Consider the following 26,378-nt stretch of genomic DNA (forward strand, 5'->3'; position numbering starts at 1 on the left):
TCGTTTACACGGCACATTGGGCAGACAGAGAAAAGAAAGTGCTGCTCCACCTCCACAAAGGATGGATGCACATTGCAAGGAAGAGAAGGGGACTAGTTAGAGTAATCATCAGCTCATAAATGAGAATATTATTGATGAACAAGATAGTAAGTAACCGACATAGCACCAATCACTTTTTGCACGCACAGACATGATTCAAACCATCCATTTTCCTAGCATAGTTTGTTTGGCACAAGAAATTCTTAATTATGAAAGTATTTGACTTATGATAACGTAACATATCGCCACTGCTCGGACTCAATTACCTATATTTATGTTGCAGATTATTACCCAGCATGAGTAATTCATGCCCTTGCTCATCTGCTGAAGGAGGTGCATCTGACCTTTTCACTTGTGTAAGTGCTCATCTTATTACAGGTGTTTTACAATAGATATACTGGGAAGTGTATACACACATCTATTTTAGGCAAGATATTCTTGTAGGCTCCAAATTGTGAATTACATATGACAGCAGTTTCTCATATAAGGCAACTACCCTTCTGCCAAGAAAAAAGAAAAATCTAAAGTACATGTACTGCATTTTATGCCTCAGCCAGATGCACTTCAAAAGGCGCGTCTCCCCCTGCTTTCTCATGAAAAAGCAGAAAAGTGGGTGCCGATATGCCAAATTCCTATGCACTGATATGTTAATGTATAGCGTCTTCAGGAGGCACTAGACAAAGTTACCATCTTCTTGTCTCAACGGGGCATGGATGTGTCGTTAGAGAAAACAGTAGTGATGCCGTTCACGAGGAAACGTTTACCGAACTTTCAGCTTCAAGTCAATGGTCAACAACTCCGAAGAGTAACACATCACAGGTTCCTTGGGGTCATCGTGGACAGAGCTCTGTCCTGGTCAGCCGAAGTTCAGCGCATAAAGGAGAAAGCTACATCCGTCGTTAATGTCATGCGCTACATCGCAGGCAGTCGATGGGGAGCGTCTCCGACGGCTATGCTCGGTCTGCATCATTCACTAATTCGTCAGATGTTGGCGTTCTCCCTGCCAGTTCTACAAGGTCTGTGTCCCACCTCAGAATCTCTCCTCGAGAGTGTGGTTGCAAGGAGCCTAAAAGTGTGCTTGGGGGTTCATCGGTCAGCTTCTAACCAGCTCACAGTTGCAGAAGCGAAGGAACCTCCGGTACCAGCTCTAAGAGTTCAGGAATCACTTCGTCACTTCATCCGACTGTCAACGCGTCATCGTCGGCACCACCTTGTTGAAGCAATTAATAAGAGAGATAATTCCACTTTTCACCAGGCCGTTCTGCCATACCGAGGCATCTTACCATCATATAAACGCATTCCAGCATCGCCTTTGCCATGGTGGAGTGTTGTGCCTCTCAGAGTCAATGCAGAAGTTCCAGGCTAAGTCCTCACCCCCTTGCATGCAGCGACAGCTGAGCTTAGAATTGATCCAACGTCTGGATGATCGCACGGCGGTATATACGAATGGCTCCACAATATCTACAGGATCCGCTTGTGCCTTCGTTGCACCAGCGTCGAATACTGCGCGCAGTGCTCGACTATCGCATCGCACTTCAGCGACAGCAGCAGAGCTACACGCTCTTCTTCTAGCCATAGAGCATATCTCGTGCGCGCCTTCCCAGGGAAAATGGGTGATTTTCTGTGATTCTAAAGCCGCTTTACCAACCCTTATGACACCGGGTACACACCACCTCTCAGCTCCTGTACTGAATGACATACTAGTAGCGCAACAAAAAGCAGTGATCGCTGGCCATGACGTGATTTTCCGGTGGATACCTGGCCACTGTGGGATCACCGGACATGATGCGGCCGATCACAACGCCGGGAAAGCACATGGAAATAGTACATTCCGCAGTGTTTACTTCACGAAGGTGGACGCCAAGAGTGCCTTAAAGTCTCTAAGCCATAAGCTGTCAAAAGATCAATGGTTTTGTGGCGAGGCTGGATCTTCCCTTCTGCACCGGGTTGACCCCGAACTAGCTCTGGTCCTCCCAACATCCATGCCACGGCAGATTACGTCATTGTTTCACAGGCTCCGGCTCAATGTACCATACAGTGCAAGACTCCTGTACAGGCTTGGGAAGGCGGACTCTCCTAATTGTCCAGTCTGTGGCTCAATCGAAGACGTCGAACATATTAGTGTTACGTGCCCAAGATACTAGTGTCGTGACAGACTTGTAGCCGCGTTAGGCCGGGTTGACAATCGACCCTTCGGAGTGCAGAAGGTGCTGGGCCCATGGCCAATGAGCACTCAACTGCCAGCTTTGCGAGCCGTTACACAGTTTTTAAGGGACACCAAGCTGTTAGATGGGCTATGACCTGTCTGTGGCGTTCGTCGCCGCTTCGCGACATCTCCAGTGGGTGATGGTGGATGTGTCTGGAATTCCTTTCCTTAGGTGATCTGGGGTAGCCGGCCCTCGTAATGAGGGCTACAATCCTCATTTTTTTCTTTCTTTCAATCAATCAATCAATCAACTTCGAATAACTGTTTTGTTTCCTGTTTGTAGGAGTTGGAAGTATATGCCAGGTGATAGTTGCATTGGGTGTGTGGCAACCTTATAATGCAAGAATGTACTTGTACCTGTGGCATCTTACAAGTTGTTTTCATAGGATCATATTAAGCACTGAAAGCTTCCTTTTTCTCTTCTTGCCAATTTGTATCAGAGACACAATAAATGTTTCTGATTTAGATATACTGTTTTGCAACACTTATTTGCATGATCTTCAAGGTGAGGAGACGACTGGAGTAATGTGCACTCCAGGTGAAGGGCATAACTTTTATGCCTTATGTAGCATAACAAGAACTCTCCAGTGGAGTTACGCTAGCCTCATGAATGGAGTTACTTTTACACCCAATATGTTGGAGTAAATATGGAGCTGTATGGGAGTAACTTTTACTCAGTACCATAGGAGTAAACTTTACTCCGTAGTTCCCGGAGTTGCGGATACTCTTCAAAAGGGGTGTTATTTTGCACCCCGGAGTTAGGACGTTTTACCCCCGTAAAGGAGTCGGTAAGACTCCTTTTTTTTTCAGAGTGCACAGGCCTCATCGATGGTTTTCAAGATTGATGTGACCTCTGAACCAGACACTCCTTTCTTTCCACTTGTTTCTGGCATCTGAACAGACCTTTCATTGAATAAGATTAAGATTTCAAGGTCAGCCTTCAGAATGATACGTTTTGTCACATTGAACATGTCATCGACGCCTGCCCGCGGAAGAAGCTTCACGTTATTAACATGCCGCTCAGATCGAAAACATTGAGGATGTATACTTCATAGAATAGCGGCTGGACCATAGCGCGTGACAACAGCTTCAGCGACACCTGGGAATGTCAGTTCATTCTTTATAGCTTGCTCTCGTAGCCTACACTGTACATGTCAAGACAAACTGGAACCACTGCAGCTGTCCGATTTGCATGCACTGTTTCCGACGAGGAAGTAGAGCAAGCATTTGTCACAGTCAGCTTTACTGCCAACCTTTCGTTGTACACAAACGTCTGCAATTTATGGGATATTGTTCACGAAGACACGAGCGGTGGTACAGACAGAAATCATTTAAAGCCCACGCAAGATCTGAATAACGTATTCATAGTTCAGTGCCTTCGTCTTCGCTGCCGAAGTCATGGTTCCTGCCCATGGCTCGCTACGTCTGCTCTCCTTGATATTCCTTTTCCGATATGCTCCCTGCACTGATGCAGGGACACCACTACTCGACAGTAAGCACATGCCCATAGTCCGATTTATTATGCTTAGCACTTCTTGGAGCAAGCGTGAAAAAAAAAGAAAAAAAGAAAAACGTGGTGTAATGGTGGATGTCTTAGGCATCGAACATAACGTGGCCAAGCTGTCCTGTCTTAGGTTCAGATCTAAATTGTTCGTGTAAACTTCGGTAACACCTGCGCGAATAGCACGTTAAAAAGCATAAACTGTGCAACGAGAAATTTAATTGCTTCCCTGTTTGCAAATGTGCATGCCAACATCACGGTGTTCTTTATACAGCAACTGTCCCTCTGCTTTCTTTGGCATCATGGTGTGTTTCTCACTATGTATACTTCTTCCTCCGTGTTTTTCGCGCTGGTAACTCGCCCGAGTTTGTCACCATCGTGTTTCTCACATTATCTTTTTCTTGCAGATTCATGTGTTGAGATTGTCCTCCCAGACTTAATAGGAATTGGATCAGTAAGTTGAAAGCTACCTCCTAGCTGTATGATAAGTCTCACTTGTGCAAGGCACTGTAGTTGACTAGCCATACGCCTACGAACATCTGTGAACACGCTGCCGAAATTTCTGTTAAAGAATGGTATTTGACAGAAAGGCACCAGCAGTGGTGCACGAACCAGCACGCTCAAACTTCCTATCAGGGACGATTCGGATTGGTGGGCTTTTTAAGGTGTAGGTTCGATTCCCTGTGCTGACGCGTTTCATCAACTGTAATTCCTTAATCGAAATATGGAACAACTGACCGCTGTCAGGCTACAGTGTTGTGTTCGTCCCTCGATGTTTCATTGCCTCATCTCCTACTACGTTACAAAATCAGTCAGAATAGCTCTAAACCACAGGCCCCCGAATTTACAAACACCATCTCAGTGTGACCGTGCCGGCAGACACTACAGCTGAAACATCCCAGGTACTTAAATTTAATTATTGAAATAGCTACGTAAAGTTCGTTTTATGGCTGGGGTTTGGTGCTGTCGGTGATGGAACTGACCTTACCCTAGTCCGGGTCAACCTTTCGTCCTGGACTAGATCTTGTCCTATATCGGACAAATTAGCAGCCCAGCTTGCGTCCATTGGTTTTGACATAAACTACCTATAACGCAGCTGCGAGCCCGTAACTTTCGTAAAATACGGGAGTAGGGGAATATTATGCTCAACGTCTATTTCGCGCGTGCATGTTCTCTATTCCTGCAAGGCAAATCTTCCTTGGTGAGCTTGACTCCGACTTTGGACCTTACCTCGAAAAACCGGTATGGAATGAAGAAACGATGTCGGAATGAGTCCGGAATTTCGGTGGTTTGACTGAAAACTTTGCCTGGTGTGCTGAATGTCCGGTAATGTAATGAATACTGACACAAATACTATATCTGCAACTCAGTATTTTTGTACTTGGCCGCATTCATTCGGTGCAAATTCCAGTGGCTGCGTAGGGTACGCTGGGGAGCGTTGTCACACTGAGTAATGTAAGAAAAAGAAGCGGAGCAATTGGGCTGCTTTTCCACTGATTGTTCGCCGTGCGAGTAACAACTAACTGAACAAAGTTTCACTGTGACAGTATACCTGGCTACCAGTACGTAGCACAAAGCATGTGTCAGTGCCGAGTAAGTAAAATTTTCCCGTCTTGCAACTTTCTAAGTTTGTGCAACGCATACAATAGCTGTATAGGTTGCACATGTTCATAATATTTCTAATTTGGGATTTGCGGCTGAATACGTCCACTGGTGAGGTAATCGTACCCTAAGGGTGCTATTAGGGGGCACCCACTTTTAGTAGTGGAAGTTCCCGTTTAGTTTATTTTCTATGTGCTCTGTGCATAGGTGATCTATTCGGTACATGTGTATCATAACCATTACGAGAGAATACATGTTCGACGACCTGCCACGCTACAAGAATGTATTGGGGAACTTGACAACACCCACGAGGTTGACGCACTTGATAACTTCAAGCCAGCTTTATTATAATATGTGCGTTATATAGCCGAAACGTCGCACTACAATCCATTAATGGGTTCATCAGCAAAAGTCAGTAGCATCCCTAGTCTCTCCTACTGTTCTGTCATCACAGCAAATAATTCGCGGGCAATAGTACCGCGTGAAAATAGTGACAGTGAAGTGGGGAACGAAGTCGTTTCCGCTACTGTTCATGCTTGAACTGATAACTTGGATAATTTGATAGATAAATAAAGGACATGTAGGTTTGATTTAGAGAAAACCTTTCTTTTCCAGTGCTTGAGTGACCATTTCAACATGTGCAATAAACAATCTGTAAGTATTCGTTCTTATGGTTCACGTTAGGTGGTCAGCTGTAGAGTGTGACGTTGACTTGCGCTGTAAGTCGTGGCCATGTGATGGCCATTGTAAGCCACAAATGTTGCACCACAACAATCGTGTGGCGTGATCTCATTCTGCAGGATCTCGTAATATTGTTTTTGTTTTGTTTTGTTTATTATACGTTCAAGGCCCTCACTTGAGGGCATTACAGAACGGAGTGAGTATTTACAAAATACATGTGTAAATACAGGCAACGACACAGACAGCAGCCCGTTAAGAGAACAGAACACGAAAAAAAATGCTGATGCACAGATTAGCGAGCATAGTATTGTAAATTAGTTTGTTGACGATGTGCTGATGAAAGATGCGAAATCAATGCCTGCTTGAAGTGTGTCGTGGAAGTTTGTGAGACAATGGATTGGGGAAGCGAGTACCACTCTCTTATGGTGCGGGGAGCAAAGGATGTATCTTATATTAATGTTCGACAGAGAGGATGATTTAGTTTGAAGCAATGGTCTGGTCGTGATGAGATGTGTACTGCAGACGTCAGGAATTCAGACTGTGATGGACAAAGAAGAAATAAATTGTAAAACAAGCGCAATCGCGCTTCAGTGATGACCGATCGCTTCAGTATTACCCGCGTTCAGTGATGACCAACGCGAATATTTCGAAATTCCGATCGAGTGATTCCGATAGGTGGTTCAGGGATGAGCAATGGTATTTAGTCAGTGCATGGCATGGCATCGTGAGGGGCCGAGAAATCTTGTAACAGGCTGCACAAATTGAAAAAAAAAAAGAGTGAAGGAAGCTACGGCTTGAGTGCACATTGTTCTAACATTGAACTTCTTGCTATCATTACGTGTGAAGTATGTCAGCGTAGGTATCAACGCATGATGCGGGGAAAAGTTTACAAAATCAGGAAGTTACAAGCTTTTCTCGTTTCACTTTCAGACTGGATTCGTGCAAATAGGCTTAGAATTAATAAAAGTGAGTATGGAAAAATTATCTAGGGTGCAAAATGAATCTCAAGAGTTCAGCAGTGATCAGCAAAGTCAGTGGCCATCAGTCACATGCAAGATGTCAAGTGAAAGTCCGTTTGACAGATATGGTGCACTTTTAAATTTTATACACCTTCTTGGGTGTAATTGGATGATGCCCTAACTTATTACTTTTTTGGTGTAAATCGACACCTTAAGATGGAAGTACACCCTCCAGGAGAGGTGCGAATTCAACACCATCTGGGGTGTAACTGACTGCCCGATTCCACTTTTGGTGTAAGTCGGCGCCCTTAAACATTGGCGGAACGTGTGCAGCTTTGTTTCCATAATCAGTATATCATCCGCTAAAGGAAATGCATAACATGAAAATGTCATGTATTGTGGACAAATATTCTCCCAATATAGCAATTCAGAACTGGTGCAATATTGAACCAATATAGTACCTGATATACGGATAAGGGTGTACGCGCTTAAATTTAGTGATACGTTTGACACATCACATAGTTGGGACAACGAACCAAAAGCTCACAAAAAAGGCATTTCCTTTCTAAGAGAAAACAGATACTATATAGATTGCTTGTCTTGCGGGTGTCTACAAATTCGATACCGCTGTTCGCCTTCCAGTCAAAACGAAAGGTGAGGTGTCTAAGTTTAATTTGATTATATTCACAAAAACACTGCAGTGAGGAATTGTTTGGAGTATCAACTCACCATAAAGATAACGCCTCTGTTTCTTACTGGCTTTCGTATGAGGGAAAACTACGACTCAGTGTACACGGCATTCATATTCCACGACAATGTTAAACATTCTGCTCAGTTACACCCTTTTTACGCTAATGGCCACAGATACACCCTCAAAATCAGGCTCTGCACGTATTACACCCATATAACACCCCCATGCAATTTTGTTTTTGCCCAGAAGGGCGTAACAGGGGTGTGGAAAACGATTTACCCCCTAATTACACCCCACGTGCACCGAAAAAGGTGTTCAGAATTTAAGAGTGTGCAGCAGTATAGCATCATAAGCTCTGTTCAACAGTACGCAACACTACATTAAGCACGCTTCTGCGACATAAATAAATATAGTTAGCTGTCAATCAATCAGACGCAGCTTCATTACGTCTGACTGGTTCATTCGGAGCGCAGTAACGCAGCGCTACATAAACTTGTAGCGAAGGGCTGCGCGTGAATACGTCGCTCGCAATTGCATTTTGCCTATATCGCAGTGTTTCTCGAACGTTTTTCTACCTAATAGGTGACACGACTATAAAGGTGCATTTTCAACGTCTTACATTGTTACATTTTTACAGTGCGTCTTGAAAGGCCTGTTTTCCCTTCTCAAGAACGGCCTGGTACAGATTGGCAGTCTCGTAAAGACCGTTCTGAGGATCTTCTTTTCAGCACTCTCTCTGATTGGACGTATGTGGCCAACATAATTCAATTTATTACACTCTTTGTAACAGAGATGACAAAGTGTACGAATGACGCGGCCGGAAATGCGAGGACAGATATGGCACACAGGCACCATCATCATAAATTGCTTTCGCCGTTTAATGTTGAATGAGAAACGTTGGAGACCATGTTTGTATTTGGCGGATTCTGACTTAGTATAGTAACTAGGATATAGCCTCCTCAGGGAATATATGCACGCGTATATAACCGATATCATTCTCTAAATACGCCAAACGTGCCACGACCGGGCTCGCATCAATATGGTGTGTTTTGCGCATAGATGGCCTTTAGTAAGCGGTTGCAGTTTCGGCTGCTTACTCTTCGCACATGTAGACAGTTGCAGAGAATCGTATGCGACATCTGACTCCGGCACTGTGTCCTTGTCAGCCAATTACGGCGTAGCCCAGTCGGTCTGATACGCTACACGGGCTAACGGGAAGTGGATATCGAAAGTGGGCCCCTTTCCTAATCCGTACCGTCAGGTTAAGATGGCGGCCCAGCCAGGAGAGACCTCAGCTTCGGGAACCTCTCGCATTTCAAGCACGCCATTCGTGGACGATGCTTATTTATAATGCATAAGATGATTGCAGTTGAATGCACGGATATGAGGCGAGTTCGCACACCGAATACGGCACGTAACACGGGACCCATTCCATCGTTTCGGCTGCAAGGCCGGTGCCGTCGAGGTCGCAAACGAGCTCTGTATCTAGTTGACAAGACGCGTTGTGCGTCCGAGCCGGGATGTGCTTTAAATTTTCCAGAACTCTCTGGTGTTATTAAAGGTTATTACACTTCAGCGTATCACGAGTGTCATGCTGGAAATATGAACTATGAGGCGGTCCCGCTATCGGCAATGTATGAGGTGTAATATTAAGGATGCTGATAAAGAAGAAAGTTAATGGGAAATGCACACACTAAGAAGGTCACCGTACATAGTGCGCTGCATTCGCAGAGACCGTGGAAGCAACAATTTCTTGCACTACTCATCGCTTCAAATCATGTTTTCACGCTGAAACGGTATATACAATGACCGGGTAGCTGCGGAGCTTACATGGGCCACCATAAATTAGGAGGAGCTGTGAAAATGCCATTGGGAAATTTCAGAAAGCCGTAAGACATGGCAGCATTAACTAGCAACGAATGTGTCTGCTTCTTTTTCTGTTTTTATTTCTGTAGATAACGCTCGAGTTGTGAATGGTAAGAATTACAATAGTATAAATTACGTACCGAACACAGTCAGCTATAGAGCAATGGAGCAATGTACAGAGACACCCTGAATTACTCTCTGTATGTGGCTATAAGCCTGGTCACAACTGACCCTTGTTTGAGCTCGGCGCGACAGGCCGTGTCATCATCTCAGCATTTGGTCAATATCGAAGAGCTAAGATATTTTCTTACGATTACGAAATGGCCACAGCATTGCTGTGTTTAAAAGATGTTATCGTGACTTAGACGTGCACAGTATCCTGAGTAGAGTTCATAGGTTGCGTATCTTGAATACTTTTGCGCGTAACTTCTTTTCTTGCATATATGTTCAAAGGTAAGTAGTTAGTAATCTAAATAATACTTTTTGAATAACTTCTACCCATTTTCTAACTTACTTCGAAAGTACTTGTCTGTGCATGACTTGGAATTCCAACGAAAGGTTCTGTTTCTTCTCGGTAATGCGCTCTGTGCTGCACATACGGTTTAGCGTCTGAGACATTTGGAGCATCCACGTCCTACTTGGGAAGGTGCAGCGTGCTGAGCATTGGGTTTGGGAACACGCATGAGGCGGTGTGCTGCACAATAGGAACAATACGGGGTAGTTGGTATAGGTTCATGATGGCGAATAGTAGCAAGAAGGTAAGGACATAGGTAGACAAATTGTCCTGTCTACTTCTGCCTACCAGCTCCCGTAACATAGTGGTTCAGACGATCGATTTCCGTGCCGAGCCTGGGAGGCGACAAGGGGTTCGAATCCTGTCATCGGTTGTGCTGTCTGAGGCTTTCCCTGGGTTTTCCGAAGACTTTCCAGACGAATGTCGGCACAGTTCCCCCTGAAGTCGGCCCAGGACGCGTACTAAGCCCCCTGTCCCCCACTCCTTCCTGCTATCCTCTCTCCACATGTCCACGTTGGTACGCCGCTCATAGCCACAGTTGCTTCGCGGCGCTAACACGGAATAAAAAGAAAAAAAAAAACTCTACCTATGTCCTTATTCTTCTTGCTGCTGTTCGCCATCATGGGCGGTGTGCTGTCCTGCTGGGTATGCGGGTAATCAATTGTGACCCTATAACGCAAGATAGGAGACCCATGCTGAAAGCCGTAGCGAGAGAGGACACACAAAATATTAATAACTCTTTACGAGGTTAAATCAACGATAGGGTTAAAAACCACAGTAAATTATGTCGTTTCTGTTGGTTCGCATTGACAAAGCGCGCATGTTCAGTATTGGAGGGCAATGTGTTGAAAAAAAGAAAAAAAAAAGGCAGACTATTGGATAGTAATTTTCAAAAGCAGTTCCTGCTAGCTAATAAAGCCTTTTCGTAATGCAATTTCTTCGTATTTCTTCGATAGCGAACTGCAACAGTGACGTCAAAGTATCCTGAGAGTAGCGAATTACTTACTTTTAAGAGTATTTAGTACTCTTAATTAAATAATTTTCAAGATTGGCTATGTAGTACTCTACTCTGTTACTTTTTTGCCCGGTAGTCAGTAACTTAGATTAAATACTTTTGTGAGTGTCTTGTACAAGCTTGTCGTGACTGAGGTGCACTCCTGTGCATCATGAAAGCAACGTATAAGGTCCATGGGTTTTGCTTCCAACAACACACGAGCGCTGAGTAGCACGTTCGCATAGCTTGAACCTACTCCATATACTCCTTTTACATATCGCCTATAGCGTGGTCCATGTTTACCGCGAATTTTTGCGACAACTTGCATATGCGATGCAAAATACTGCAAAAAAAAAAAAAGAGAAACGGTTGATAAGTAATTCGTCTAGTTTGAAATAACTAGTTAGTTTGTCTCTTGCATCTCCGTCCACCCACTCGGTTGGCTCTTAGTTCTAATCTCTCTGTCTCAGCTTATTTGATTCCGTTAACCCATTCTGCGCCGAATTTTTTTTACAGCGAGGGAAAAATTCAGAATTGTGTTTCTGGGCTTCCCAAGACACAAGGAATACATGACAAAAGTTTCAAAATTTTTGCGCTGTTCATTATAGCGAATTGACATATGATTCCTGTGGGAGTCCTTGGCCAAAAAAGGTGCTCCCCTCCATAAAACAAACGAACCGACTAATTGAGGCACACTGTATTCACTGCTACTCCAGTCTTATGGCCAAAACCACACAAATTTTATTGCACACAACCAATATTGCAACCAATAAATTTTATTGCACAAAAAAATCACTGTTACCTGTTTTAATCAGAGATATTTTGGCTGTCGAGGGTACCTGCAAAAAGCGCGCGCTTCGCTGACCCAATCAGCTCCGAGGAAGACGAAGACTACGGTCCAGTGCCGTCTATGCGTGGAATTATGAAGTAATATCCTTCTGCTTTGGCCGCGGAGAACAATAGTTTCGGTTTCGTTCGCGAGGCTTGATAGACGAAACTGTATTATTATTCCTGTAGGAGTCATTGGCCCACAATGGGTTAAGTCCATCTGAATCTTTGTCTCTGTACTATGCACGTGCAGTCTGCCTACTATGCACGTGATTTCCAGTATAAGTTCCGCGTATTTTTGGGAAGTACCAGTGGACGTCTCTGAAACTATGCACAATCGGCAGCATTCTGGTACAATCCACGGTCACCGCCTTTTTTTGTGCGTTTATCTCATCTTCACTTTCCCATGCGCTGTCCTTCGCCTCTCAGTTGTTATTCGCGACACAATAGGGGCTGAAATAGTTGTTTGAAAGAATATCTATCACTTTCACGACGTGGACAGTGCAATGTGTGGTAACCGTTCGCTGTTGTCCTTCAAGTAATTTAACGGTTCGGCCATCGCTTCGTCTTCTTTTCCAGTTGACGATCTTGCTGGTATGGCCTCAAAGGCCATCTGCGACTTCAGCAAAACTGTGGGTCCTCTACTTAGAGGTCTGACCAACCCTCTAGGAGGGCTACTAGGAGGAGGAACAACGGGAGGTCTTTTCAAAGGAAGTGCAGCAGGAGGCCTCCTAGGAGGAGGGACAACTGGAGGTCTTTTCAAAGGAAGTGCAGCAGGAGGCCTCCTAGGAGGAGATAAAAATGAAGGAGATAGTGGTGATACTAAGGCCACAGGAGGTCTTCTTGGAGGAGGCGGTCTGCAAGGGGGTCTGCTGGGAGGAGGAGCAAGTCCATCAGGTCTATAACTTGTTGTGTTCTGTATCAGCAATGAGGGCTAACTAAGGTGGCAGGGACAATACACAACAGCGTTGCAACAACGTTCCTCTTCACTGCTCAATGCACTTAGTCGAGCTTATTATCGTTGTAGCTATTTGCAGTCGTTACTAAGCGCTCGAAATGAACCAACCAGCGAACCAATGCAACATGAGGTAAAAGTGAACCCCAGAGGAGGATATGAGAAAACGTTTGATGCTAAGGGCTCCATTTTTCTAATGTCCCTTGTGTTTGTGTGGGTAAATGCGTATTCAACATAGAAAAGTTGAAGTTCTGAGAAATGTTGTCATGCACCTCATGCGGCGAATTTCCCCATTCATAATCATTAAATTATCTGCTATTGTTGTCGTCATAACACCTGTACAAGACTAATATGTCACAGTTAGTGGCTGGTTCCTGAACTAATATGTAAAAATAGAAAACAATCCACTAATATTGATCTCGATCGCCTGGGATATCTATGTCTTACATTCTCTGTTATGAATGACAAGTGTGTTGGTAGTACAGCACCGTACATGGAAAGTATCGCTGTATCGCTTTTTCCTGTAGCGTCCTGCAGTGGACTCTGTAGAACTTTCCATACATAACAATTAAGTAAGTAGTGTAATATCATTTCTGACCATCACAACGTTGTACTTCATCTTTTTAGAACATTTCAGTTACTTTCCCGCTACCTAGGAGTGGAAGAAATGAAAGCTACAGAGAAATACTGTACCGTCTCATCCTCATAGCTGCGATATAGAGAAACTGCACGTTCTCTGAGGGTACACACGATGATGTGCACAGCGCAGCAAACATTGTGCATTTACTATGGAATGCTTCTGCCATGACATTGTATACGATTATATTTAGGTGCGATATTCGGACGCATGGACCTGCTAGGCCTCAACAAGATTCCAATCATCGGCTCTTTAGTAGATATTGACCTGTGCAATGATTTAACAACGCCTTTCAATATGATGTGCACCACGAACATGACCATAAAACTTCCCAGCGCACTAAACTTCGGTGAGGTAAGCACAAATCCATAATGTGAGATTCCTGTCAAGAAGCAGACGTTTTCTATACCTTAATATGATAGGTTAAGAACAAACAACTGATGTCAAAAACTGGTGTTGAACTGAGCTGGGCCTGTGTGCACAAAAGATGAGTATGAGACTCGTACTCAACATTTATGCAAACAGGCCCTGGTTCAAGTTGAAACTTCTCCTGGATAAACTTTTTTTTTTATTCCATAACCTCCAAAGACTCATCTTTGATTGCTGCGAGCTGTGCAATACATATAGTTCACGCCACTACACAGGGTGCGTCACGTAACCTGTCATTTGACCTTTGTAAATAAGCGACTCAACAGAAAAATATGGGGTAAGCGGCTACTTTCCGGCCATTCAATTTACCACCTACTAAAATTACTTTTGACGACTTTTATTTGAAATAAATAAAGGTTATTGAATTGAACTGGGAAATTTGCCTAGCCAACGAAACGTTTTTCTTGCCAAATCAGACAGGCCACTGTTGAATTAGCCAAACCCACCGCAAAATACGTTGTGTTGTACGGCGGTTATGTCCAGAAAAGTCACCCGAAAGTTGATGTTTAATTGCGCATTTATAAGCGACGTACTAAGTCGGCCGCAAAACAGCGGCGTAAGGAGCGACAGAGCGATAACGAGGACGGTCACCTCCGTGTGTGATATCTGTTGACAGCACCAAACTGCATTGTCGCTACCCTTGCCTTATTTTCCAACTGCTCTCTATCAGGTGCAGAGCCGTATATTAAAAGGGAGTCTGGCCATTAATGGGTCATGCCTATACCTGAAGCTCCACCCACTTTTTCAGCTTTCCGACCAATGAAGTCTTGAAATATGGGGCGCTATCAATCAGCCTATCCTCACTATTTGCCCCCCTATCCAACATGGGCAGCGCCATTTTGGGTGGCAAGTGGATTGGATGGGATTGAAATGGATACCTCTCGCAATCTGCAAAAGTAGTGGATTGTTGGTGCAAATTTGATAAGCGCCACCTAGGGAGCGTAAGGCACGTTGGGAATTGTCGTCTGCTTCCGTCGTTGTACCGCTGCCGTCAGAACCACCTGCTGGGACACATTCTGTTGTCGGTATGATTTTTAAACAAATCTACATGAATAGTTGGAATATAAGAGGCAATAATGTTTATATCCATGAAATCCAGCTGTTAAAAATAAGATCGTACAGCACAATGCCGTTTTTGTTATGATTTCCTTGTGATCGCCGTGTTCACTAGGCCTAACACCGGCGACAAAACGTATTATTTTCAGTTAGATATTGATGGATGAGCATAAGTTGAAACTGATTTCCGAGAAATTTATATTAGGATGTACATTTGCAGCATAAAATCAGGTTAGTCTGTGAAAATTTTTTGTCACGAAATCCCCGCTTCACTGTGTTTGTTTTCGTCGCCATTTTGGGTGCCAGTATGGTGTCATGGCGACCCCCTTGGTAAAAAGCAAACCAATCAGAGGAGCGAAACTGTGATTGACAGGTCGAGCCTCTTTTTGTGACTCCTCCCAATGGCCAGACTCCCTTTTAATATACGGCTCTGATCAGGTGGAGAGTGGTATACCCCCTCACGGCGCTGTTTTGCGGCAGACAGAGTGCGTCGCTGAAATATGCCCAACAAAACCTCAATTTTCGGCCGACTTTTCTGGACATAACAACATTACTCCGTAATGTTACTTACATAACAAAATTACTCCGTTGCGTTGGATTTGGCTAATTCAACTACGATCTGTCTGATTTAGCGAGAACAACGTTACATTGACTAGGCAAATTTCCGAGTTCAATTCAAAAAAATTAATTTATTTCAATTAAAAGTCATCAAAATTACTTTTAATAGGTGGCAAAGTGAATGGCCGGAAGGCAGCCGCTTACCCCATATTTTTCTGTTGAACTGTTTTTTTTTTACAAAGGTCAAATGACACGTTACGTGACGCACCCTGTATAGTTAAGACGAGCTGCTTGCCGTCTTCTGCTACCGTGGTTCTTACGCTGGAAAAATGAGCACAGCTGGCCTAGACAGTCTGATAAATTAGTCAAGCTTTCGAGCAATCATATATATGCCATTTTCTTGGACCTCTAAAGAGGGATCATCGAGTGTTTAGCCTAGGGCGAGAATACAAAAGACGCACCTGCCCCTGTAATGTTAGGTGATGACTAGGCTGTGCTCGAGCAGGGTAGCCCCCTCTACGCCTTGTGATTAATTAATTAACTTTAAGTGGTCCCTTATTCGACCTTGAATATCATATATCTTATTTCCTCATCTCAGATAAAAATAACGCTTTATTCGCATTGCAAGGTATATATGTATTTGCATGTGCATCGTGTCGTTCGTGTTATATTTTCGCCACTACGTTTCAAGCAGCGACCGATATTGTTTCTCATTTCCGATCTCTTGCTGTGTTCCTAACATGTATATTTTGTATACCTCCGATATGTTAGTCCGCAGAAATTACGTCAGCAGGTAGAGTATTTAAGCGTTCTTACGTGATGGAATTCGATTCGCGTGCTTCGATTCCTCTTCTGCGGGTTCATGTATTTCTCTCAGAAAAAGTTGTTAACATCTGTGGTATGCGCCATACATGTCTTGTGGCACACGAACATGCAATATGAAAACGTGGTCTACAAATGTGTTACTTGTCGATCACTTTCTGCATACTTATATTTCCGCGCGACTATGTACTTTTAAAGAGCAAAACCATACAGCCAGCAAGCACCGAACTTTTAGGGTACAGTATGCCCGTCAGTTACACGTCTTAGAAGTATTATCCGTCGACCTCAATAGGTGTCACTTTCTTTGAGGTTCCAATACTAAACGATAACAATGTTTAACACGAGTAAATGGATTGTCATGCACATGCAAAGCACTATGAAACAATGTCATACATGCCCAGAAGAAGAACAGTCTCTGTTCGAAATATCGGCGGCTTCTGTCCTGAGGCAACTCCCTTCCTAATGTCATACATTAGTAACTCAGTGAGCTTACTGTATCGCGCCGATTTCAAAGAATCACAAAATTAACGAACTGAAGCTTCCGTATCTTCTTCCAGAGTTTGCTTTTTCTGTTCCAGCTAATTGATTCATGGGACCACTTATGCAGCATACGTGATTAGAAACGTCTTACTTTTCCTTCCAGTGCATGAAGAACGTCACAAACCTCTGCAAGAATCAGGTATAACTAGAGTTGTATTTTACTCAGTGCACACAATTGCGCTGTACTTTGCACCACATTTCCATTGTGAGCTTTTTGTCTAGCTGTCTGTGCTCTATACATTTATCAGTGTTGAAAACATGTCCACCCAATATCCTTCTTATGCTTTTTCAAAGCCAAGCCTAGTACATAGAGGCTAGGCTCTAGGCCTAGGCTGTAAATAGCATCGTTACAGGAATGTTAGCGAAAAGAAAGCACTTAACTAACTCGCATTACAAGGCACTGCGCCCAAAACTGCGGCACGAACCAGGTTTTATGTGTTTACTTCTTCTTATGTGGTGGACAAAATCCTCGTAGGCTTGTTGAACGTATCGAAGCCTGATTTTGCAGGGCTACTAAATAGGCGAGGTTCTCTTCACGCAAAGCGTCATGACCGAGACGCTTGAACGCGCTCTCAAGTTATGCATCTGTGCTGGACGTTGCATTTTGGCGATTATCCTCAACGAGAGTAGCTTGATGGGCTTGTTGGTACATGACTCGGACAACAAGGAGCTGTCAAAACAGGGACAACGACACAAGAAGACACACAAACAGAGGCTCCACTATCAACAAGTTTTTACTGAACAACACAAGCACATTTACAACCAATGGTATGGAGGGGAAAAGGGGGCAAAAACGAGACACACGTGGGGGCTATAAAAACACGAGGAACAACCGGATCTAACCACTCACTTCCAGCTTTCAGTCTGCATTCCAAGAACCCGAACTCTTCCCTTGTTAGCGATATTGACTGCTCACTGACACAGTTATCAGACCCATACTTCATTATCAAAAAGGCCTCGAAAATTTCTCTTTCATTCTTGGAGTTGAATCGTCCTCTAATCTTTGTTCTCGGAAACTCCGGAACGCAACCGCAGACCCTGACGTGTTCATGCAAGGTACCCCCACCCGTTTTATTTACACAATTCTTATGCTCCATTAAACGCTCATTTAGGCAACGGCCAGATTGGCCCACGTAAACCTTATCACACGAAAGTGGGATTTCATAAACAATAGACCTTTTACATTCCACAAGAGGACACCTATGCTTCTTCTCGCACTCTAGTGATACCTGTTCTTGATTCGTTAACCTAACGAGTGAAGACAGCTTAGAAAAAGACTTAAAGACTACAGGTACACCGAACCTTCCTGCCAATTTTTTTAAATGATGCGACGTTTTATGAATATACGGAATCACCCCCAGTCTTCCTTCCATCCGTATATGGGAACTCTTTAGACCCTTAACCTCTGTAAGCAACCTACGGAGGATAATCAGCAGTACCTGCCGAGGAAAACCAGCTTCTTCAAGACGGTTCAACTGTAGCACAACGCTTTCAGACATGGTATGCACACAAGATTTCTGGAGGGCCTTCCTAACACAGGTCAATCCTATCCCATTCTTTACCACTTTTGAATGGTTCGACCCAAAGGGTAACACAGGTTTTCTGGACCTTTGTTTGTACCGCCAACATATATGTTCTGAACCTTCAGAAATACATAGGCCAAGAAACTGGAGCTTGCCACCTACAGGTTTCTCATGTGTAAATTCCAAATTCCTTGCATGAACACGTCAGGGTCTGCGGTTGCGTTCCGGAGTTTCCGAGAACAAAGATTAGAGGACGATTCAACTCCAAGAATGAAAGAGAAATTTGCGAGGCCTTTTTGATAATGAAGTAGGGGTCTGATAAATGTGTGTTAGTATTGAGTGATAGTAGTAAGCCGTCAATAGCGCTAACAAGCGAAGAGTTTGGGTTCTTGGAATGCAGACTGAAAGCTGGAAGTGAGTAGTTAGATCCGGTTGTTCCTCGTGTTTTTATGGCCCCCACGTGTGTCCCGTTTTTGCCCCCTTTTCCCCTCCATACCATTGGTTATAAATGTGCTTGTGTTGTTCAGTAAAAACTTGTTGATAGTGGAGCCTCTGTTTGTGTGTCTTCTTGTGTCGTTGTCCCTGTTTTGACTGCTCCTTGTTGTCCGAGGATTATCCTCAACTTACTAAAGGGCCCTACGGCAGCCCTCGAGCCATGCTCGGACGATGACTACTCGAGCTGCGGTACACATACTTTTCCCTGGCCACTCTGCTGCCGGTACTCTGCCTGGCCAGAACGACATCCCACACAACGGTCTGTGACAAAAGCAGTTTTGGCGTTCCTCAGCGACACAAGTCTCATGAACAGCCTGTGAACTCAAGTCCTCATGTTCAGTGTCCCACATCACCTCTAACCCTCATACACATTACTCTCATATTGTATTTAAGTCATCTTTGACTGTAATGTATGTCATCTTACTTTCGTTAGTTTATCCTTTATTCCCGGTTATTTTCTGTTCTTTTACTTTTACTTTATTTTACTTTATGGAACTTTCTTTTGTTCTTTCCATTCTTTTATTTCGCGGAATATCAAGCCGATATGCCGTTTGGCTGACCTTTGCTCCATTTTTTTCCCTTTCTCCTAATAAATATATCCCCCCCACACACACACACAAATACGCACTAGCGAACTCAGGGCGCATGCCGCATTACATCTTCAGATAGTTACTCTGACTTTCAAGTAGAGTTTTAACACAATGTAACAGGCTGTAACTGACCCTTTTAAATAAATATCTCTCCAAAATCAGATTTCAGAACACTTCGACACCGGCAACGTAGCTTGCAAACCTTTGAACACTATAGATATTTCACGCGGCAATTTTGTATCCTCACACTATTTAACTATATATTCTCCTAGTCTCGTCCCTACAGATTCCTTGTGTTATGAAACCGAAAGTATTCTCGAAATTATTTTTGTTCCACAATCGATAATAGTAATTTAAAACCAAGGCAAAGTTATGACGATATTTTATCTTTTTTATTGCTGTTAGCTGTAATCGTGATACTATAGAAGTGCTAGTCTAATGCTATAGAACAAGAGATAAACTGATGTTCTGAGGCTGGAACAACATAGAAGGGAAAGATACAAACAAAGCCTCAATTGCCTAAGAAATCAACGGTGAAAGATGAATTTCATTTCATCATTTTCAAATTCATCTTTCCCCGTTGATTTCTTAGGCAATTGAGGCTTTGTTTGTATCTGTCCCTTCTATGTTGTTCCAGCCTCAGAACATCAGTTTATCTCTTGTTGAACAGGTGCCGCTTGCGTCTATTTCCGTCGTATAAATGTGTGTATGAGTGAGCAAAAATGTAAGAGTGAAAGGAGGGAGAGTGGGAGTGAGTGGCTGGTTTGTCGTCCCTTCAGATGACGCACCCCGAAAGTGGCTGGAGAGGAGTGTTAGCTTAGCTCCATTGGTAGAGCCCTGGACCGGTAATCCAGAAGATGTGTGTTCGATCCCTACAGCTCGCTAACCTTTTCAGTGACTTTCATCTTTCATAGTGCTATAGTGTTTGAGAATTCTGCGATGTCGTTCTTCTTCCTTGTCTTTCGGAAGACAGAGCGTACTTCTTTTTCTTCTTGTTTTAACGTCGAACGTCGAACTTAAAAGTCAACATACGGTATAATGCTTTGGATGCAACGTTTACGCTTTAAGTATCGTGTTGTCTTCTCGTTTGCAGGCAGACCTCTTGCCGAACTTTGTTAATGCAGTTACGGTAAGTAACTAGCAGACTCGTATGGTTGCCTCTCAAAATTTATTGATATTGAAACCTTCGGGTGTTGTTGGGTTATGTCTTAGTCTTTCCATTCAGCAGGCAGCCGCAGCGAAAGCGGTACTGGAGCTGTTGGTGTTTGTGTGTTTCATAGTCTGTTGGGAGCTGGTACATTCTGCATTCAATGCTTATTAGTTCGGTTAAACTCGTACTGCAAAGCAGGAAGGTGTAAAATTACGCGCTATTTTTTTGATGCCCCACAGCTGTGACGTGCGTGTGGAACAAGTACTTTCACATCGAAGTGGTGAATGAATACGTTGAAATGTCGACATATCCCGTCTGTCAATGAGACGACGCATGGATTTGTAAGAGGAATTGTTCCACTCTAAATCGTATTTTTCTTAGGAACAGCGTTGCAGAACACACAGTGCAGCAGACGAGCTTCACAAAAAACACAGCAGCGCTATTACAACAGTCCCAACAGTGCTCTACTTCTCGTGCTCACTCATGTGCAATCTGACCTCTACTTCTCGTGCTCGCAATGGGTAGTATCTCAGACTGCCACCACTACAGAGCATACCTCTCCATTATGTGTATTCCTACGCGTCGTAGCGAAGTCGGTGCTCCACCTTGTACTGCGTTGAACGGAAAGAGGAATGCGGAACGTAGAAAGCCCCCGCAATATATTTTCTTCAACATTTGAGTGCGCTGTAGGTGATGTACCCATTTTCGCCGCTTCAGAGGTAGGAAAGGAACCTTTCGATTTGCACTTTTCTTCACGTTTTACTTACAAAAAGAGCAACGGAGTAACAGCATCCTTTTCGCGCTACTGATGATGGCAGGATCTTTGATACTGTGAAGATAATTTTTTTTGCTTTTTGGTGCCCCTTTAAATGTACAGCTATTGGTGAAACATGCATTCGCCGCGGATTACGTCATCACATGCCACGTGTTTTAACATACAGATATCTAGTCAGACTCTACGTCCATAAGGACAATGTGAATAGATGAGCCACACGCTCAATTTGCCAGAGGATAGGTATAGTGATGACGCAGTGTAAGCACTGGACGGCAGGTAGCCGAATGTTTCTTAGAAGCCTGATACGCGACAAAGTTTTTGAGGTGTCACTGACAGAGTTTAGTTGATTATTGCTACGTGACTGCAATTTGGGGAGCATCCGATTCGGAACTGGGGTGAATAAACGCAGCAAACCAGGTTTACCACCGAAAAAGTCTTGCCCTAGTCATAGGATACATTTATATCACCACAGAGCCATTTTTATCAATCCTGGCTTCCGCAAGATGCCACGCAGTTTAATAAATTCGATGGGACCGAAGACAATCAGCCAACGTTTCTCTAATACACCTGCAATCCCCGTCAGGAATGGGCAAGCTTCAACGCCGCGAAGGTAATTGTAACAGCATTGGAGTCGACTTGTCTGAAAATAGTGGCCTTCACATGACGGGATATAACCGAACCAACTTGCAAACAACAAAAATGACTTTACGAGGGTACTACACGGTTCAACGCGATGCTTGTCGTCCGGAACACCCCTAGGGACGTTCATTATAACGAGCCTCTACCAGAACAACATACACGACGGATATGTAGATGCATTAGTATAATTTGTCCACAGAAGCTAATAAACGCGGTAGACGAAGACACAGCAGGAGAACGCAAACTACCGCCTCCGCTGTACCAAAGCCACCTCGATACAGAAGAGCTACTGAATTTCCCGTCTCAGTTTCATTGCTTCGTACGTGTACATATAAACTCATCCAATCGCCTGAGCCATCCAAGACACTAGCCAATCGCCAAAGGCGATGTTGAAACGCATGCTTTCTGACCAGTGGCTGCCCTTGAGACTGAGAGCAGCTAGTCTCCATAGCCACGATCGCCTAAAAATGACGATTCCGGTCGCCAGACTCTTGTTTGTTACGTCACGTCGCATAAAGCATCATGCTTTGCTTCTGGGTGGCGTTGGCTGTGCCACCGACCACTTTCGCCCAAGCACACGACTGGTCTAGAGGGCGGCATCACTCCGCTGGTTCGCCTCCTCAATTCCTGGCTGGACTTCATTGCAAACGGGAACATACGCTCCTGCTTTCCTGGGCCTGCATTCGTCTTGACGTTACCCTTCTTGAGAGGCCAGCTAACGCAAGTGGTTACACCACCGTCAACACCGGTGCAAGAGTTGCCAAGGCTATGACTCTGCCTATGAATTTATGACTATGTTCATTATGTTAATTAAGTTCATTATGACTATGACTATGAGATTATTTGCCCAAGGGACTTCTCGCCAATCTTAGCAGCGACCGACCAACAAGCCAACCTTTCGACCGCCACCATTTTAGCATAACGTATCATAATATATAATATCATTCCTGCTACAGTCGTGGTCGCGCTGCCCAACAACGGCAACCCGATCTCGTTACCACAACCATAACCACCGTTCGCTGCGAGGATCCCGTCACCGTAGACATAGGTGAAACTGGCCACACTTTTTTTTTTTCGTCGAGTGTATGCCATATGCGGCTTCCGCGTTACCCGCTTGATTTTCATGTGTGCCATTGTAAAAGTCGGCCCAGGACGCACATTCCCCTCAGAGCGTTAGTCGTGACGTTGCCCCCTCTGTGAGGCCAACAACGGCGAGCTCTCTCACCTGCAGCATCATTGCGAAAGAAGCCTCGGTGGTGAATGTAAGTGTCCAGCCGAGACAATAACGCAAGCGAGCCAGTGCCGAGGAGCGGCATTATGCGCTGGGTTCTACACCCGTTTCCACCGACCAACGCTCCGTGGTGCTGGTAATACGGTTAAGTCGTTAACGGCGGCGATACGTAACGAAGCAGAGCGAGTGTTTGGGCTGGATGGTACACATTTAAATTAAAAACAATTAAAAACGCCCAGCGCTGAGTGGAACAAGGACAGAGAATGAAAACGACAAGGACCGGCACTGATCGTTGCCGGTCCTTGTCGTTTTTATTATCTGTCCTTGTCCTGCCTAGCACTGGGGTTTCTTAACTGTTTTTAACAGAAATACGAACCGATTATGTAGCGACGTGATGGTGATGTGATAAAAACAAAAAGGGACGTAGCGACGTAGCCACGCCACGTTACCTCGACCCATGAGAATACCATGTAGTATTCCTTTTACTCAGGTCGTTTCCCCAAAAACCCCAATCCCAACGTTCGACTTCCTTTTTCATCTTTTCCTGTCCCCTCCCCGTCTTCGTCCAGATGGGCCGTTACATACCACTGAAAGGTTGTGTTCAGTTGTTAGTGCAGCAGTAATATTCGCGTTGTTGACAATAAAAAAAATCCGGAAACTTTCTCCAACATTACTGTTGTCACATGTCATGTATTTTTCCGTCGCGTTCCGGTGTTTAACCCTCTTGGAATCCAGGTGAATTAGCGGGTCGAAGAGTTTTGCCTGTTGGAGCAAACGTTCTGCCTCTTCTCCCCCTCCAATGGAACCATTATTAAATGAAAATAAATGCATCTAAGAGCACTTGTAAAATGACCGGAAAAACTGGAACCTCATAATCCAAATCATGCCCCAGTATGACTCTCTGTACCGTGGACAATATTATATTTTGCAAATTTCAGTGCCTCGCAAAAAGCGTCCCCAGGGATAATATCATACCGGCAGTTGTATGCCAGATCTTCCACGTCGTTCAACAAATCCTAGGATACAACAGTGCCCTTACCGGAACACTCATGAAAGCAATCAATCCTCTGCGGGATGTGTTGGTGAAGTGTCGTAAGTGCACGAACACAAATACTTCAATGTATTTCATTTTGTGCTTCATGAAGTTCTCCCTTGCTTGTTAATAGTAATTTATGTATGGTTTATCTTTCTTAAAGCGGGCATGACAGCGACATGACGGGATGTCGACTCCAGGGAGCCACCTACCACGTGGTTCTGCTATGCGATTGATCTGAACCTAATAAAATGTTACTGAACAAGAAAATTAAAAGCTTTCGTCGCTACTTCAGCAATCCATACATGTGACACATGAAAGAAGAGGTGCGGGGCGGGCGCGCGCATGGACACTAATTAGAAGCAACTCCATCGGGAACGGATGTTGTCTGTTTGTCGCCAAACTAGCCGACAGGATAGTTACCTATTACGCCTCCAAAAGCTCAGCCACCTCTGCCGCTTTGGCGATCATCAAGTATACTGGAGCACATGAAGACGTTCCAGTCGGGAAATGGCTGCGACTTTTCGAAACTAAGGCTGATGCCTTGGACTGGACGGACAACGACAAAATCAAGTCCCTCTGCGATTATCCGGAAAGGGAAGTCTTCCTCTGGTACCTCAGTGAGATATTCGAAGTTTGTGAAACATAGGAGGAAGTCAAGCACACTCTAAGAAAAAAAGGAGTAAAACGGGAAGTAAATGCAGCTTATTCTCCCCTAGTCTGCAATTACTCCCAATTTTAGTCCCCTAACCCGACATTTAGTCCCGACATTTACTCCCCAGGCCTGCAAACTGTCACTGAACTTCGCGAATGGTCTCCTGAATGCAACAGTCTACGTAAGTATGTGCCCTTGGTCAATTTGAACGGCATAAGGCTGTATAACTCAGCCAACGCAGCAATTTTCCAGGCACACAGAGTAAGAAACAGCTAGCGCATCTATGTATGGTGCCAGATTTTATATCACTCGATATATCACGGTTGAAGGTTTGCTTCAAAGTATTTTCATGCATTCACACGAATTATGTACTTGGGACTCTTGCAACAGCGCGTGAAATGCAGTCTCCACTCTGTAACATTCATTTACTGCCGTGCATTTACTCCCGAAAGGGGCTATTTTTGTGGCAATGAATTTTGTCCCCAAAAGGAGTAAAAGTACTCCTTTTTTTCATAGAGTGCAGTCTACGACTATCCGTTTCGGCGCTGCGGTCTTGGACCCGTTCCGGTTATTTATCCACTGCAGAAAAAGGCGGGAGCAATCTGTCAGAGAATATTACGAGGCAAAAAGACGAATCGGAGAGTCAGCCGGGTTAAAAGCTCCTTGCATGATTGCCAGCCTCACTTACGGTTTGCCCCCTGAACTCGAACGTCGTCTCGTTGGGACGGAGCCTAAGTCACTGCTGGAATGGTTGGATAACGTCCAGAAACTTGAACGTGCTTCAACAAGGACGTGGCCTCTGACGTTTAGTGGATCTCGGGACGGTAATTGGGGTAATGGTCGCCCACAAGCCCATCCCACCGCTGGCGGCACGCTTCCTAACCGATAGGCCACTTCGCGACACGTTCTTCCCAGGGCCGAGTGCCGACACTGTGCGAACATCGGTCTGAATGGGCAGCTCCATTGGCAAAAAGTGTGCCCATACCGACCCAATGTTCCCACCATTACTGAGGACCAGGGAAACGGGGAAGGCGACCCAAGGTCATTTACTTCGACGCATTCGTAAATGATAATCAAATACGCGCGTTTCTTTATACGGGAGCAACGATTATCTGCATCAGTGAACACGTCTACAAGGAACTCCAACTTCAATTGATTAAGAACTCACGTATCTCCATTCGTCAAGTAACAACACCATCGCAAACCTTGGGTCGCGTCATTATTCACCACCGAATTGGCAATGTCATACGGAAAGTGGCGGTACATGTGCTTCGTGGCATGAAAACTAACTACCTCTCGGTTTGGACAACGGCTCACATTTCGGACTATCATTGGATTTGCCTACGCTCACACTTTCACAAGGGGAGACCCCTCTGAATCCAAGCTCAAGCTCACACTCTTCTCATCGC

At 44.4% G+C, this 26,378-nt stretch overlaps 1 protein-coding gene across 1 annotated transcript; it reads left to right on the top strand.

Moving 5' to 3' along the window:
* The first annotated feature begins 3,587 nt into the window (after positions 1 to 3,587).
* LOC135385385 (uncharacterized) lies at positions 3,588 to 24,584 on the top strand. Its single transcript, XM_064614669.1, has 11 exons — positions 3,588 to 3,737; positions 4,154 to 4,200; positions 5,964 to 6,002; positions 6,960 to 6,995; positions 8,317 to 8,425; positions 12,461 to 12,778; positions 13,667 to 13,827; positions 16,982 to 17,017; positions 20,580 to 20,615; positions 24,220 to 24,373; positions 24,478 to 24,584. The coding sequence occupies exons 1-11, from the start codon at positions 3,644 to 3,646 to the stop codon at positions 24,495 to 24,497; spliced, it is 1,050 nt and encodes a 349-aa protein (XP_064470739.1). The 5' UTR covers positions 3,588 to 3,643; the 3' UTR covers positions 24,498 to 24,584.
* Positions 24,585 to 26,378: the final 1,794 nt, after the last annotated feature.

The sequence above is a fragment of the Ornithodoros turicata genome, chromosome 2 (assembly GCF_037126465.1).
Source record: "Ornithodoros turicata isolate Travis chromosome 2, ASM3712646v1, whole genome shotgun sequence".
In the NCBI taxonomy this organism is placed as follows: Eukaryota; Metazoa; Arthropoda; class Arachnida; order Ixodida; family Argasidae; genus Ornithodoros; species Ornithodoros turicata.

Bases quoted from the DNA above. Each gene is read 5' to 3' on its own strand.
- LOC135385385 (XM_064614669.1), top strand. From the start codon at position 3,644: ATGGTTCCTGCCCATGGCTCGCTACGTCTGCTCTCCTTGATATTCCTT. The intron at 8,426-12,460 runs GTATGTGGCCAA...CTTCTTTTCCAG, and splicing joins AGCACTCTCTCTGATTGGAC to TTGACGATCTTGCTGGTATG. The intron at 13,828-16,981 runs GTAAGCACAAAT...TTTTCCTTCCAG, and splicing joins GCGCACTAAACTTCGGTGAG to TGCATGAAGAACGTCACAAA.